General features: G+C 42.7%; 1 protein-coding gene across 1 annotated transcript in view; it reads right to left on the bottom strand.

The window, feature by feature from the left end:
* Positions 1-2,488: 2,488 nt before the first annotated feature.
* LOC141172997 (B-cell receptor CD22-like) overlaps positions 2,489-17,731 on the bottom strand; it is a 60,949-nt gene continuing 45,706 nt past the window's right edge. Inside the window, exons 8-14 of the mRNA XM_073657614.1 lie at positions 10,777-11,043; positions 9,498-9,761; positions 9,327-9,417; positions 9,179-9,242; positions 6,986-7,110; positions 5,681-5,768; positions 2,489-3,740 (exon numbers count right to left, since the gene is read on the bottom strand). Of these exons, the coding sequence (XP_073513715.1) occupies positions 3,600-3,740; positions 5,681-5,768; positions 6,986-7,110; positions 9,179-9,242; positions 9,327-9,417; positions 9,498-9,761; positions 10,777-11,043 (1,040 nt within the window). The 3' untranslated portion in view covers positions 2,489-3,599. The remainder of the gene's footprint in view (positions 3,741-5,680; positions 5,769-6,985; positions 7,111-9,178; positions 9,243-9,326; positions 9,418-9,497; positions 9,762-10,776; positions 11,044-17,731) is intronic.

The following is a 17,731-nucleotide window of genomic DNA, read 5'->3' as shown; positions in this document are numbered from 1 at the left end:
ATTAGACGAAGAGAAACCAAAGACAAGAAAAATACCCAAATGATTAAAAGTAAATGTAAAAATCGCACAGTGTAAAAATAATAATAAATAATAAAGGGTATTTAGTTAACATAATTTTGATCAAAATAATGTAAAAGCTGTCACGCCACGTCACGGCATCCCTTGTGGGACAGTCCTAACTCTAATATTAAAAACCTTACCATTTGTCAAGTGACATACATATGGACAAGGACAGAGAGACTGGATCCCTGGTGCAAGTGACGCACCCCCTGGGCCTGTGCTGTGCAGGGGGAATACCCAGAGCCGGATCGCTGGGGGTTGTAGTTCTCCGTGGCGGTGACCCGGTCCGTGCCCAGGGTGGTCAAACCAGTGGCAGTCTATTTGTATTGGAATAAGTGTCCGACTACGCCACCCGTGGATTGCGGTCAGTGGGGACCGCCGCTGCGCTGCAGACCGCTGAGGCTGATGTTGGTTGCGCAGCTGAGTATGGGATGACTCCCCACGGGAGAAGTATTGCCTCAGGGCAGCTAATGTGGAAGATGATGGGAGTGATGGTCTGAGGGTCCCAGTGCTAATGGTGCAGGAGCGGCAAGGAATCACAGAGACGTGTGGTGCAGTTCAGGGTCTTTACTGATGGTACAAGGCAGACCCTCCCGGGAGTACTGGCTAGTATAAGGGGCCTGGTCAGTCTGCGAGCAAGCAGGAGTTCCCCTGGCCAGATGGAGTTGTAGGCCTCCCCGTTTATCTGCACTCTTCCTGGCTACCTTGCTATCAGCGGTTACAAGTAGCCCACGTCCCTGAGTATACCGTGTGGTGCTCACCCGTATGGCTGGTGACTTGGGGCCTTCTGTTAGCCTCCGCTCCTGGATGGCGGCGCTGGTCCCTTCTCTGTGACTGAGCCTCCGGGCTTCTATGGCCAGAGGACCTGGAATCCCCTGCCGGCTGGTTTCTGCTGCTGGGTGTATATCAGTCCCCACAGCCTCGGACTCCTGTGTCCGGCTTTAGTATCTTCGTCCAGGGCGAACTCTGCTCAGCTCCAGCCCCTGGACTTCTGCTACTGCTCCTACAGAGCTCCTAGTTCTTCCTTTCCCTGTGTCTGGAACTGAACTCCAGGCTCTGACTCTGTCTGCAGCTTCACTCTGACTCTGTCTGCTCTAATCCCGCCCAGACCCAGTTTAAAAGGGCAGATTCCTCCCCTCCCAGGTCTGGGCGGACCGTGTTGCATGCTTAGGGATCCTGACCAGAGAAACCTCCCACTTGCTCTCAGACATAATATCTCTATTACTGTGACAACCAGACCCCTGGGGTGTCACACAAGCATAAAACCGAGGCAGGATCAGCGTCCCAGCCCAGACAAAGGGCGGCCACACCCTTTTATATGCACTCAAGCATACTAACTGCAAAGAAAAAACCTGAAGGTGTGAACTGGAACATAAATTGATGTGCATGCAAAATGTAACTGCATGTTCACACAAGGCCATTAGACAAAGAGAAACCAAAGACAAGAAAAATACCCAAATGATTAAAAGTAAATGTAAAAATCGCACAGTGCAAAAATAATAATAAATAATAAAGGGTATTTAGTTAACATAATTTTGATCAAAATAATGTAAAAGCTGTCCCGCCACGTCACGGCATCCCTTGTGGGACAGTCCTAACTCTAATATTAAAAACCTTACCATTTGTCAAGTGACATACATATGGACAAGGACAGAGAGACTGGATCCCTGGTGCAAGCATAAAACCGAGGCAGGATCAGCGTCCCAGCCCAGACAAAGGGCGGCCACACCCTTTTATATGCACTCAAGCATACTAACTGCAAAGAAAAAACCTGAAGGTGTGAACTGGAACATAAATTGATGTGCATGCAAAATGTAACTGCATGTTCACACAAGGCCATTAGACAAAGAGAAACCAAAGACAAGAAAAATACCCAAATGATTAAAAGTAAATGTAAAAATCGCACAGTGCAAAAATAATAATAAATAATAAAGGGTATTTAGTTAACATAATTTTGATCAAAATAATGTAAAAGCTGTCCCGCCACATCACGGCATCCCTTGTGGGACAGTCCTAACTCTAATATTAAAAACCTTACCATTTGTCAAGTGACATACATATGGACAAGGACAGAGAGACTGGATCCCTGGTGCAAGCATAAAACCGAGGCAGGATCAGCGTCCCAGCCCAGACAAAGGGCGGCCACACCCTTTTATATGCACTCAAGCATACTAACTGCAAAGAAAAAACCTGAAGGTGTGAACTGGAACATAAATTGATGTGCATGCAAAATGTAAATGCATGTTCACACAAGGCCATTAGACAAAGAGAAACCAAAGACAAGAAAAATACCCAAATGATTAAAAGTAAATGTAAAAATCGCACAGTGCACAGTCTTGTAATTAATTACTGAGACCACGGGTAGATTTGGTAGTAAAATATTATTTATTGTACACACATAAGCAAAGCAAAAGGAGATATAAAGCTGTAAAGTCCATAGATGCAATAGATACAATTCACTACAGGGCTTAGGAGCTACAATGTATTTGTATTTTAGGATAACACAGAAGACCAGGGACCAACATCATCGTAGAAGGTTAGGGAGTCCTCGTCCCTATATTCAGCTGACCGTTGGTCCTACATTTGGGCCATGGACGTTTGGAGCCCATAGTGGGTGTTTATGAATATGAGGCTGATAACTGTTGGATGTACCGATGGGTCCACCCTGATCGTTTCACAGATTTTTTTTTTCAATTTCTCATCATCCAAATAAAATACTTTACTACATCAAGGAAAACCATTGACGAGCAGAAAGTTATATCATGGCCACTGGGTAGCCACACGCAGACACTTATAGCATAAACAGCTTCCAACAGAGTATTGCAAAGTTATGTTTTCTTTCAAACCTGGCCATCTTGCGCCATCTTCGGATATTTTGATCCCAACATCACAGGAGTTGAAAATCCATTAGAAACATCACCAAACTCCTATCAATTAATAAGAAAAAGCCATCTCCCCATTAGTCTGGACCCAAGATGCTCCAAAAATCTCTAGTTACGTTAATTATTCGCATACTACTACCGAAACCATTGAATATCTGAGGACTTAGATCTCAGGACACAAGGTGCATCAAAGCCTTCAAAGTTGACCATGACTTAAAATTGTATAAAATTTTACATATTCGATCCACAACTAATTCTATAACTCATTCTTAAAAGGTGGCAACCGACTTTTGTAAAATTGTTATTAAATAATTAGTACTCAACTATCTCCGTGAAATATTGAACAGATTTACCACCATGACTTGCAATACCATTAGTCACCATTACTGTTTCATAACATTTCCATAGAAACCAATGTAACAGCGCCCCCAGCACTAATCAGATTTTTTATCTTCACAAACAGTTGAATTTTGAAATTTAATGAAGTTGCACATACTGTAGCTGTTAACACAACAATACCCCCTTTCATCACTTTTAGAACTGTACATCATGGTTTATTGTATAAAGTAAATGTAATTACCACTAAATGCATGATATGTCTGAGAAAAAGAAAATACGGTGTTTTTTTGTTAATTTACATATGTAGAAAACATTTCATCATTGTTTTAACATGGCATATTCAGTCTCAGGACCGCGTTCCCGTACTGTTGTGCCCCTGTTTAGGTTGGTGATGACGGAGTAGTGGATGTCGTCTTGGGATTTGTCTTGGGTTTTCTCTGAAGACTCAATATTTTCATACTAGAAAGGTGACACAGTATATTGTGTAATGCATCAACATAATTCCCCAGACAAATATGTATATATTTTTTTATTTACTAATTCAATTATTTTTTTTGTCCCACCATACACATGTCAGACCCTCTAACTGGTCATCCTGCAGGTGGACATGTTGATTAATTAAATCAAAAGTGGCCAAATCTCATGTTTTTTGGGTATTGTCACTAAATATCAATCAAAATCAACTTGATTTTTTTTGTAGTTGTTTTTAGTTCATTATTCCAAATCAATAATATCTTCGCTGTCTTTCAGAAGCATGAATGTGCACACTGCCTGTGACACGCAATGACCTGCTGCACAAGGCTCAGCCTGCAGCCTCTCCTGGGCCTTACATCTATATCCTTATCTTTATAGGATCCTGCTCACAATTTGGAATGCTACATGTCTTCTTGTAGACCTGATGTCATAGCTAGACTCTGGGGCTCTTTCGGGTGACCTGTGACTGTGTGGTTGGTTTCTCTCTCTGTTGGACCACAGACTGTATTGTCTTTGTCAAACTGCTGATAAAGCTCTGGTATTTGCTTTGCTGTTTTTTTTTCTATGCTGGTGTTTTTACTTCCTCGTTTGGTTTGGCCTATCACATCTTGGGAGGGGCTATTTATACTCTCTGGGCACATGCAGTCTTTTCTGACAATATTCCAAATTAGATGGATGTTTGGAGTCCCAGCTCCCCAGTCAAGGATTATCTTGCTGAGGTTTTTTCTATTGCTTCTCCTGCGGTTTGTTTGCATGTTCCCTCTCCCAGCACTCTTCCTATTTTGATACATTTAGGGCCTGTGGGTTTCTACATATACCGAAGGTCTTTTTGGGTTCCTTTCTTTTTCTTCTGTCCTTCATGTATAACTGTGTGAACACATCTTTAGTCTTGTGCCTCACCCTCTGTCTGTGTGCACCATGTACTGTTGTGGATTTGGGTTACACTCTGTGTATAATTAAGGGTGCAGATAAAGACACTCAGGGTCAGCAAACATTGAGCGGGGGCACGATTGTGTAATTTTAGGGTGCCAACCTCCGCGGTTAGGAAGGGACAAATCAAGGTCTTTTTAAGGATTTGCCTAGTCTGTATAGGAATCTGTGGTGTTCAGGTTTAACATCTTCCCTGTGTTGTTCATCTCCATGTGAGTCTTAGGGTTCAGTCATAACATCTTACTACTATTCCCTGGGCAAAGCATTATGTGACTTGTATTGTAGTTTATAGAAGTAGTAGACTGTGATTTCTCAATCAACATGGAGGACAGAAGTCAAGTTCAAACTAGTTTTGGGGGGAAAAAAAGGAAGACTCTTACAATGTGGGTTCAGGTAGTGATGGGAATTATGGGAATTATTTTAGATGTCTGCTAAGGTTACTCTTTAGTCTGAACATTAAAGGGGTGGGGGCAAATTTTCTTTAAAGAAGCACTCCTCCTCCTCCCATCAAAGTTTTTGTCCTCTTAATATATTGTGATCTTCATATTATATAGCACTGTGTATTTACAATTTCTCATTTTGCCTTTCTACCCAGTTAATTCTTCTCTTTTCCATTAGATCTATGACATCACGTAATTAAAAAGAGACTAGCTGAATGCTTCTAAGCTCTATATAGAAAAAGGGAGGTCTCTTTTTCCCTGCATGAGTCATCACCGCAAAAATCCCTGGAAGGAGGGAGCAGCTGGGTCAGGAGTTGAAGAGGAGGATGACTCATGCAGAGAAAAGAGACTGCCTGTTTTTACAAAGAGCAGAGGAAAGAGAAGAATTAACAGGGTAGAAAGGCAAAGTGAGCAATTGTAAGTACACAGTGTTATATAATATGATGATTGCAATATATTAAGTGGATTTAATCTTGAAGAGAGGAGAGGCATTTTGAACAAATAATTAGCAACTGTTGTATGTTCTGCAATCTTTGAAGAGAAGGAGCAGGTTACCTCTGCAGTAGCTGTAGGCTTCTTCACAACACTGTAAATGTCATTTGGATTTGGATCAGGATCTGGATCTGGATGACTCGCCTTGGCCCTAAACAAAATAATATATAAATAGAATTAATATCAATGTGATCAGCGGATGATTAAATTCAATTACTCTCAGGACTTAGAGTCTATCTATGATTTACTATAGATTTATGTATTATGCCAGCTAATAAAGCGCCATTAATTCCTCAATGCCTTACAGACATCATCATCTCCGTCCCCATTGGAACTCATAATATAAATTCCCTATCAGTGTGTCTTTGGAGTGTGGGAAAAAAACAGAATAGAATATGAAATAGAAGCTCCATGGAGATGTTGTCCTTTGTGGAATTTGAACCCAGGAATTTTTTTTAATGGCCTTTGGCTCGATTTCGATCCATGGCAACTTCAGTCTTCTCCGCCGTTATCTTGATTTTATCAAGCCATCGGGTTGCTGGTCTTCCTCTTCGCCTTGTTCCGTTTATTCTTTTGACCATGATGTCCTTCTCCAGTGATTGCTGGTCTTCCTCTTCGCCTTGTTCCTTTTATTCTTTTGACCATGATGTCCTTCTCCAGTGATTGCTGGTCTTCCTCTTCGCCTTGTTCCTTCTATTCTTCCGACCATGATGTCCTTCTCAAGTGATTGCTGGTTTTCTTCTTCACCTTGTTCCTTTTATTCTTCCGACCATGATGTCCTTCTACAGTGATTTCTGGTCTTCCTCTTTGCCTTGTTCCTTTTATTCTTCCAACCATGATGTCCTTCTCCAGTGATTGCTCTCTTCATATGATGTGTCCAAAATAGATAAGTCATAGCTTTGTGATCTCTGCTTCAAGTGACATCTCTGGCTTGTTTTGTTTCAAAATTGATTTGTTTGTTCTACTTTCCATCATTGGTATTGATAACATCCTTCTCCAGCACCACATTTCGAAGGCATTATCTATCTATCTATCTATCTATCTATCTATCTATCTATCTATCTATCTATCTATAATCTAATATCATCTATCATATATTTCAAGTTGTGTCTTTTCTAGCTTTGAGCTCCATAGATGCGGAGTTCAGGCTTATTTTCCTTAGGTGTTCAGTAACTGAAAGTATTGCTATGATGACCTTGACCGTTAAGATCTTTGGCACTGACAATTATACTGTTTTCAGAACGAGAATGACAAGAGCTGATTTACTCACATTAATCATGATTTTTCACATGATCCATTAATTGGGATGGAGATTGACTTGATCTTATTTATTTCCAAGAAATATATAAATTACATTTTTTTTCTGACCTTGATTGGCTTTGTCCTCGATTAATGAAAGCTGGAAACTGAAGACTGGCATAATTTATTCTCTCATCAAGACTGTCTTCTGATGAAGCATGCTGATCTAGTTGATCTGATAGCTCACTGCGTGGCTGGAAAGAGAAACAAAACACTATACTAGAAAGATAGATACATAGATACAAAATAATTCAGCAGCCTCTTTAATGTCTAAGATGTATGCAAACATTGAAATTTGGATATATTATGGCTATATGGAATAAAGATACTTAGTGCACAAATTTTCCAATTCATGAGAGCCCACCAGCCACGAAAATCTATGGATTTCATCAGAGAAAAGTCACCTTGTTGTGGCTGGTGGGCTTTCATGAATTGGCCAATTTGTGTGCTAAGTCCCTTAGTTTTATAAGTAGTTTCTATATAGCATTACACTGTGTTCCAAATTATTATGCAAATAATATTTTCTCAGATTTTCCCAAATTACCTATATGAATTGCAGTCATTGTAATTTTCCAGTCAAATAACTATTAGAGTACAATTGAAAGGTTTTTGTACAAACTGCCTATGATAACAGGATATTTTTTAAAAAAATAAAACACTCAAACTGCACTCAAAATGCATGTTCCAAATTATTATGCACAGCAGAGTTTTCAACCTTTTCATTTTAATAAAGAACAAAAAAATGGTCATTTTTGAAATTATAAGCATTAGCAGGTTATTACAAACTGAAATCAAACAGTTTTCAACTCAAAACTTTATTCTAGGTGATGTTACATTTGCACATAGGACCCCTTGTTCGAAAGGAGCTTCTGAACTCTCTCGTCCATTGAATTTGTCAGGGTTTGGATGGTTTCTGCTTTAATTGTTTTGCATGAGGACAGAATACCCTCCCAGAGCTGTTGCTTAGATGTGAACTGCCTCTCGCCATCATAGACACTCCTTTTGATGATGCTCCAGAGGTTCTCAATGGGGTTGAGGTCAGGGGAGCATGGGTGCCACACCATAAGTTTGTCCCCTTTTATGCCCATAGCAGCCAGAGATGCAGATGTGTTATGTGCAGCATGAGACGGGGCATTATAATGCATGAAAATGATCTTGCTGCGGAATGCACGGTTCTTCTTCTTGAACCATGGAAGGAAGTGCTGTTTGAGAAACTCAACATACATTATGGAGTTCATCTTTACCCCTTCAGGGATCCTAAAAGGTCTAACAATCTCTCTCCCCATGATTCCAGCCCAAAACATTACTCCACCTCCTCCTTGTTAGCGCCATAGCCGTGTTTGCATGGGGTGTCCATCAACCAGCCATCCTCCACTCCATCCATCTGGACCATCGAGATCATTTCATGCATGATAATGCCCCGTCTCATGCTGCACATAACACATCTGCATCTCTGGCTGCTATGGGCTTAAAAGGGGACAAACTTATGGTGTGGCACCCATGCTCCCCTGACCTCAACCCCATTGAGAACCTCTGGAGCATCATCAAAAGGAGTGTCTATGATGGCGGGAGGCAGTTCACATTTAAGCAACAGCTCTGGGAGGGTATTCTGTCCTCATGCAAAACAATTGAAGCAGAAACCATCCAAAACCTGACAAATTCAATGGACGAGAGAGTTCAGAAGCTCCTTTCGAACAAGGGGTCCTATGTGCAAATGTAACATCACCTAGAATAAAGTTTTGAGTTGAAAACGGTTTGATTTCAGTTTGTAATAACCTGCTAATGCTTATAATTTCAAAAATGACAATTTTTTTGTTCTTTATTAAAATGAAAAGGTTGAAAACTCTGCTGTGCATAATAATTTGGAACATGCATTTTGAGTGCAGTTTGAGTGTTTTATTTTTTTAAAAATATCCTGTTATCATAGGCAGTTTGTACAAAAACCTTTCAATTGTACTCTAATAGTTATTTGACTGGAAAATTACAATGACTGCAATTCATATAGGTAATTTGGGAAAATCTGAGAAAATATTATTTGCATAATAATTTGGAACACAGCGTAATGCCGCCCAAATTTCTTATATTCAATGTTTGCCCATCTTAACGAGGCTGCTCTATTCTTTTGTTTGTATATTATGGAGTCATTAACTTGCATCTGTTAAAACTTATTATGTTTTTAGGAGGTGTTAGATATTATTTTTTTTGTGGATAAATACATGAATAATTGATGAATAGAGAGATATATTAATAAATGATAGATACCTTTTTTAAAACAAAAAACGATAAATCACTTCTCTCCGTCTTCCTACAAGTCTTCAACCTAGAACTTAAAAGGCAATGATCTTAAAGGAAATGTAATTATATTTCATCCGCAATATTTCTTTAATCCACAACACAGAAAACAACTCACCTGAAACGGACAATCAAGGCGACAAATATCATTAGGATGATTAAGGACACAATTCCCGATGCTGAGTACATGCCTATCGTGGAGGAACTGTCTGCAACGCAAGATGACAAGATGAAACTTCTCTAGAACTTCCATGATGGCAAATTGCTGTCCAGCTCTTCGGGAACTTACATGACACATGGAGGGACATAACCTGTGATTTGTTGGATCCAACGTCATTCTGCACGACACAGTAGTACTCTCCCGCATGGCTCATTTGTATACTGGCCAGTGCATATTCCTTCTGATATTTTGGTAAAGGTTGATTGTTGTGGTACCAATAGTACATGAGGTTGTCGAGTCTAGGAGTAGTTGCCGTACAGCTTAGTTGGACTTTTGTGTTTTCCGTTACAGAATTTCCAGGAGACACTTTTATAGCCACATTCTTTGGAGAATCTGCAAAGTATCAAGTAACTATCGTATTAATTGGAATATTGTTTCTAAATGTAACCTGTAAGAAAACACAGGAGTTGTTGGATGTCTCAGTGTCCACCAAAATATCCAAAGCTTCGTCCGGGAATCAGATAAACTGCCCCAGAACTTCCTCAGAAACATTATAAAGTCATCCAAAACCAATGATTTTGTAACCAACAATTGAATTTGTATGGGATCCTACAGAAAAAAATGAATGGGCATGTTGAATTTCAATGTCCCACCATTTCCCAGGGTAGATAAGCAACCAGCAGAGCTGTCTGGCAGCAGAAATGAGCACATTTGCCTAGATTCAAAAAATGGCCACGTTGCTCGAATTTGGCAGGGAAATTAGTTTATTTTTGAATTTATTCGATGTAAATTGAATATTCTTCATTATGGTCTGGGGTCTTTTTTGACTCTTAAAGTGCAAAAAAAAACCCCCACAAAAAATAATACTCACCACTCATCTGTCTTGCCGCTGCTACAGGTCCTCGTTCAGTCCTTCGCTCTTTGACTTTTTCTTTTCACCTTGATCAACCTTTATTGACCTTCTTCACTGTGGACTAGGGTTTCCGATGTTGAGTAGGTCTCTGATGCTGTGACATACAATGTGACATCAAATTATTATGATGTTCTCTGCAATGTCACGACATGCCCCGTGACGTCAGAGACCTACTCGGCACTGGAAGCTCCATCACAAAGTGAAGAAAGCTGAAGAAGATGTTGCGCAATGGAGGATGGTGGAAAGAAGGGGCTGGATGGTTGGGTATGGCAAGAAGGTGAGTGTTTAGATGAATATTCATATTTTTAACCCATTTCCCGGGTTTGGCCGTTGTTTTGTTGAATTTGCACAAAACTATTTGCTAAAAATTCAGACTTAGGAGAATCCAAATTATTTTGTAAAATTTGAGGCAAATACAATTCACTCATCTCTCGTTTTAGTATAAAAATAAAAAAAGACAAATGATGTGTAGAAATAGAGCATATGTATACTCACAGTTGATGTAAAGATATTTGCATTTTCCCTTACTACTTCCTAATGTATTTGTTGCATTACATGAGTAATATTCAGCATCGGTCCATTGCAAATTGATTAATTTCAGAAAATCTGAGTTGGTCGTTTCATATAAGTTTTCACCTTTAAACCATTCATATCTACTAATGACGGGATTACTTTGCTTTGATTTACATTGTAGAGTAACTTGATCCCCTTCTTTTATCTTATTGCCATTAACAATTGTACACATTGAATTTTTTGGTGGATCTGATAAGAAATTGGAAATAAAATTGTTAATATTTAAATTATTGGGAAAAATACATTGCAATTAAATTCATAATATAAAAAAAACAGCTGCAACAGAACAAAATTTTTTAATTACATTTTAGTAACAGTTTTTTAAAAATCCTCAGTAAATATCATTTGAGTTTGCCTGTCCTTTCAGACAAAATCTGTAGATCTTGCTACCGTAACATGTTAAAACTCCTTTTGGAGCACATACCATGTCTAGAATCTGCCCCGATTTTTCAGCTTTGCAACTTGCCATCCGCTCTTTTTGAGTGGGCACTTTCCCTTCATCAAAATTCTTCCAGTACTATAGGTGCTGGAAATTTATTTCTACCTACTTCCCAACATGCTTTCTACAACCCGTTGTCTAATGGCCTGCTTATATTAAACTCAAATCCTACCTCTATGTTAGACCTGTAAGCAGTTTAAGAAACAATAAAGCAGGAGCAGAGAGGAAAAAACCTGCCCTCAATTCCTGTAGATCGACAAACACCAACCTCTACTTCCTGTAAAGAGACAAAAACCTTCACACACTTCCTTTAGAGTCTACCCACATTTCCTGTAGAGAGGCGAAAACCCACTTTCAATTCCTGTAGAGAAACAAAGACCTGCGCACACTTCTCATAGAGTGGTAAAGCCCCCCTGGATTTCCTGTAAAGCGATAAAGACCCACCTCTACTTCCTGTCAAGAGGCAAAGACCCACCTTCAATTCCTGTAGAGAGACAAAGACCTGCGAACACATCCTGTAGAGTGATAAAGACCCACCCACATTTCCTTTAGAGAGACAAAGACCTGCCTATACTTCCTGTTAAGAGGGAAAGCCCCCCTCCACTTCCTGTAGAGACAAAGACCAACCTTCACTTCCTTCACCCACATTTCCTCTAGAGAAACAGCGACCCAACCTTTACTACCTCCTGTAGAGAGGCAAAGACCCGCCTCCACTTCCTTTAGAAAGATAAAGACCTGTGCACACTTCTTCTAGAGTGATAAAGACCTGTGCACACTTCTTCTAGAGTGAAAAAGATCCACCCATATTTCCTGTAGAGAGACAAAGACCCGCCTTTACTGCATCCTATAGAGGGGCAAAGACCCACGTCCACTTCCTGTAGATAGATAAAGATCTGTGCACAATTCTTGTAGACTGATAAAGACTAGTGTTGAGCGAGCATGCTCGACACTGCTCGGTACTCGCCGGAGCATCTCACTACTCGGGATGTTCGGCGAACACCGAGCATTTCCGGCTTACTCGGGCGGGAGCTGGGGTCTCTGCCCTGCACGTTTTGCGGTCTTTACAGAGACAATGAACATGCAGGGATTGCCAGACTGTCACTGTAATGCCGCAGCCATGTTGGTTGTAGGCATTACAGTGATTGGCTGGCCGCACAGCGTCACCTCGAGTACTTAAAACCGGGCATCGCCATCTTGGACACAGTCGCCTGGGATCAGACAGTGTAGGGTCAGTGCTGCTGAGTTAGGGAGAGATATATAGTGTGAAATAGGTAATGTAGGGTCTCTAAAGCCTGCCAAATCTAACAAACAGTCCTTCTCAGGACTAATATCTATCCCAGATATCAGGCAGGCAGGCAGGCAGGCTGTATAGGAGACGCAGTGGTTATACCAACAAACACTTCATTACAGTCCTATGTGCTACCGCTGCTCAAATTGCTAGACTTAGCCCCAGGTCTCAGGGGCCAGGAAAAATCCTTTTTTTTTTTTATCTAAACCCTCTTTTTTTTCCCTCAGTCAGACTGTACAAATACCCATCTTATTAACCTTTTGGTTAAATTGAGTGTGTCTGTGAGTGTTCAGACATAAATATATCTGTTTAAAAAAGTCTGGTGTAGGCCAGAGAAATAGAAGTGTGGTTTTGCAGTTCCACGGTTAAAATCTCTGTATTATCCACTCTTTTGCCTTTTTTGCATAAGAAAAACCATTTTGAGTGTCTTGCTGACTGTTCAGACACAAATATATCTGTTTAAAAGAGTCTGGTGTAGGCCAGATAACTAGCACTGTGGTTTTGCAGTTCCACAGTTCAAATCTGGGTGTAATCCACTTTTTTGCATAAAAAAAACATTTTGAGTGTCTCGCTGACTGTTCAGACACAAATATATCTGTTTAAAAGATTCTGATGTAGGCCAGATAACTAGAACTGTGGTTTTGCAGTTCCACGGTTCAAATCTCTGTATTATCCACTTTTTTGCCTTTTTTCAATAAAAAAAAACATTTTGAGTGTCTCGCTGACTGTTCAGACACCAATATATCTGTTTAACCCCTTTACAACCCAAGGTGGTTTGCACGTTAATGACCAGGCCAATTTTTACAATTTTGACCACTGTCACTTTATGAGGTAATTACTCTGGAACTCTTCAATGTATCCCCCTGATTCTGAGACTGTTTTTTCGTGACATATTGTACTTCATGATTGTGGTAAAATTTCTTCGATATCACTTGCATTTATTTGTGAAAAAAACTGAAATTTGGCAAAAATTTTGAAAATTTTGCAATTTTCAAAATTTGAATTTTTATGCCCTTAAATCAGAGAGATATGTCACACAAAATAGTTAATAATAACATTTCCCACATGTCTACTTTACCTCAGCACAATTTTGGAACCAATTTTTTTTATTGGGGAGCTATAAGGATTAAAAGTTGACCAGCGATTTCTAATTTTTCCAACAAAATTTACAAAACCATGTTTTTAGGGACCACATCATATTTAAAGTTCACTTTGAGGGGTCTTTATGACAGAAAATACCCAAAAGTGACACCATTATAAAAACTGCACCCCTCAAGGTGCTCAAAAGCACATTCAAGAACTTTATTAACCCTTCAGGTGCTTTACAGGAATTTTTGGAATGTGGAAGAAAAAAATTAATATTTAACTTTTTTCACAAAAATGTTACTTTAGACCCAATTTTTTTTTATTTTTGCAGGGGTAACAGGAAAAAATGGACCCCAAAATTTGTTTTGCAATTTCCCCTGGGCATGCAGATACCCCATATGTGGGGAAAAAAATCACTGTTTGGGTCCACGGCAGGGTTCGGAAGGGAAGGAGCGCCATTTGACTTTTTAAATGTAAAATTTGCTTGAATAATTAGTGGATGCCATGTTGCATTTGGGGAGCCCCTGATGTGCCTAAACAGTGGAAATCCCCCACAAGTGACACCATTTTGGAAATTAGACCCCTCAGAGAACTTATCTAGATGTGTGGTGAGCACCTTGAACCCCCAAGTCCTTTACAGAAGTTTATAACATGGAGCCGTGAAAATAAAAAAATCAAACTTTTTCCACAAAAATGATGTTTTAGCCCCATTTTTTTATTTTCACAAGGGTAAGAGGAGTAAATAGACCCCAAAAACTTTTGTGCAATTTCTCCTGAGTCCGCTAATACCCCATATGTTGGGAAAATACAGTGTTTTGGTGCACGGCAGAGTTCAGAAGGGAAGGAGCACTGTGTGACTTTTTGAACGCAAAATCGGCTGGAATCGAGAGCGGATGCCATGTCGCGTTTGGAGAGCCCCTGATGTGCCTAAATAGTGGAAAACCCCCACAAGTGACCCCATTTTGGAAACTACACCCCTCAAGGATTTTATCAAGGGGTATAGTGAACATTTTGAACACAGAGGTACGACACAGAATTTGATGACATTAGGTCATCATATTGAATAAGTTGTCATTAGTCTTGAGCGCAAGTGCTCACTACTTGAGTTTGCATCGGGTACTCAGGTATGCACCATGTATCACAGGTGCTCAAGTGAAATGCTCGAGTCCCCGTCCGCATGTTTCACGGTTATTAGACACCCCCAAAAAACCATGCAGGGATCGCTCGTGCATGGCTGGCAATCCCCGCGAAGTTTTTTGGGCTGCGAAGCATATGGGGCGGAGACTCGAGCACCCGCGATAATCAGTGCATACCCAAGCACCCGATGCAAATGTGGCACCCCAGGGGTCTGGTTGCCACAGTAATAGAAATATTACGTCTGAGAGCAAGTGGGAGGTTTCCTGGTCAGGAGCCCTAAAACATGCAACACCTCCTGCCCAGCCCTGGGAGGAGAGGAATCTGCCCTTATAAACTGGGTCTGGGGCGGGGCTAGTCAGTTCAGTCAGAGTCTAGAAGTCAGGAAAGACACAGGGAAAGCAACAGCAGGAGCACTGTAGGAGCTGGAGCTGAAGACCAGGGGCTGGAGCTAAGCAGAGCTCGCCCTGGCAGAAGTCGCTAAGAACCGGACACCGGAGTCCGAGGCTGTGGGGACGTATTTTCACCCAGCAGCAGAAACCAGCCGGCAGGGGACTCCGGGTCCTCTGGCCATAGAAGCCCGGAGGCTCAGTCACGAGAAAGGGACCAGCACCGCCATCGAGGAGCAGACTCTATCAGGAGGCCCCAAGTCACCAGCCATACGGGTGAGCACCACACGGTACACTCAGGGACGTGGGCTACTTCCACTCGCTTACAGCAAGGTAGCCAGGAAGAGTGCAGACAGACGGGGAGGCCTACAACTCCACCTAGCCAGGGGAGTTCCTGCTTCCTCACAGACTGACCAGGCCTCTTATGCTAGCCAGTACTCCCGGGAGGGTCTGCCTTAATATCATCAGTAAAGACCTTGAACTGCACTGCAAAGACTCTGAGTCGTTCCTGCTTTCTCACCGCATACAGCACTACTAGTACTGGGACGCCCGTGCACCATCACTCCCATCATCCACATTCCCTGCCCTGATGCTATACTCTTCCCGTGGGGAGTTATCCCATCTTTTGCTGCGGACACCACACCAGCCTCAGCGGACTGCCTCGCAGTGGCGGTACACCCTGACCGCAATCCACGGGTGACGTAGTCGGACAATTAACCTAAAACCCATAAAAGACTGCCACTGGTTTGACCACCCTGAGCCATGGGACCGGGTCGCCGCCACGGAGAATACAATCCCCAGAGACCCGGCTCCGGGTACCCCACACACGTCCACACTAGGCCCAGGGAGCGCGTCAACCTTGGCGTAGTCGACAGGATTTCGTGCCCACAACCACCGTGTACTGCGCGCCTTCAAAAGACTGTCATACCTGCCGTGGTGAAGGTTCCCGCCACCTGGAGCCATTTCCCGCCATCTTCAGTCGGTTCCCGCCATCCGCAGATGTTTTCCCGCCATCCGCAGTCGTTTTCCCGCCATCGGGCGCCATCTTCGGGACACCGCACGGGAAGAAGAGGGCCGTGGACGCCGAAAGCGCGCGAGACCTGAAGCTCCGCCCTACGCACCGACGCTGCGCAAGGTCCTGGAAGGAGAGGGAGCGACGCTGACGTCACCAGAGCGCGACGCAAGGTCCTCCACCCTGACGAACGTCTGCGGAGCAGCGGCCTACGGAGAAGAAGCAACAGAAGGTAGGCCACACTTAACTAGGGGGGAGGAAGATGATGGACACGGAGGGACCCTCTACCACCAGCGCGGCCGCTGCCGCAGTAATGCCGTTCGCCATGCCTTACATCCCCGGAGCGGCCTGGCTGCCCCAATACTCAGGGGAGTCGCATACCCTAAGCGACTTTAAAGAGAGACTGTACAGCCTGTTTAAAGTATACCCCCTGACGGAGGGACAAAAAGTGAGCATATTGATAGGCCAGTTAACCGGCGCAGCCCAACGAGAAGTAAAGTCCTGGTCAGTCAGGGACAAGGAGACCGTAAAGGAGATCTTAGCCCATCTGAAGGACACTTTTGATACCCGCACCTCAGCAGAGATCAAAATGAAATTTTATGAGTGCAAGCAGCGGGCCCAAGTCAGTATAAGAGACTATGCTTTGAATTTGCAAGAGGCCCTGGGAGCCATTAAACAGGCAGACCCTGACAGTGTGCGGAATGCAGATGAAATGTTGACTGAGCAATTCATTGAGGGTCTGCTGTCCAACGCCCACCGAACCCAGTTACGGGCAATGGCCTTGCAGAACCCCGGGTTAGACTTTGCAAAGTTCAAAGACAGGGCCATCCGGGTGCTCCGAGAACCGGCACCGGGTAGCGCTGTAACCCACCGGCGCCCTGCTATTACCTATCACCAGGAGGCGGCGCCCTTGTCTACAGAGTCTGTAGGAGCTGGTGCACAGGCTTTGGATAACAACCCGGCTACAGACTTGCACCTCCAGGTCCAAGAACTGACCAAAAGCGTAGCCGTGCTAACCAGAACTGTGCAGTCTTTACAGGTCTCTCCTCCAGGAAAGATCCAGCTGGCATCTGGACCAGAGGACGTCCCGTGGCGCCAACAGAGGAGGATCCCAATGTCCAGAGGAAGACCCAGCGACAGATACAACGAGGACGGACAACCCATCTGCCGCCACTGCAATCAACCCCCAGGCATAATATCATCAGGCCAATCGAACTGGCATGATAAATACGTAGGGGGGCATCCGGTCTTGCCTGTGGTACTGGATGGCATTCCTATGAGTGCCCTACTAGACACTGGGTCACAGGTGACTACCATCCCGTACGTGCTGTTTAAGCGATACTGGAATGACTCGGACATAACCCACTACCCAGATGACGACCTGAGTATCATCGCCAGCAATGGTCAGCCCGTGCCGCAGGTGGGATTCAAAGAGGTGACCATTAAGATCGGTAAAGTCGAACTGGCGGCACAAGGACTGATTATTGTGGACATTGACCGTCATGAGAGTCACCCTAAAATAACCTTGG

The sequence above is a fragment of the Phyllobates terribilis genome, unplaced genomic scaffold (genome assembly GCF_046119375.1).
Source record: "Phyllobates terribilis strain yellow unplaced genomic scaffold, ASM4611937v1 Scaffold_12__6_contigs__length_324123572, whole genome shotgun sequence".
In the NCBI taxonomy this organism is placed as follows: Eukaryota; Metazoa; Chordata; class Amphibia; order Anura; family Dendrobatidae; genus Phyllobates; species Phyllobates terribilis.
The sequence above is the reverse complement of the archived record's forward strand: the minus strand, read 5'-3'. Positions and strand labels throughout refer to the sequence as shown.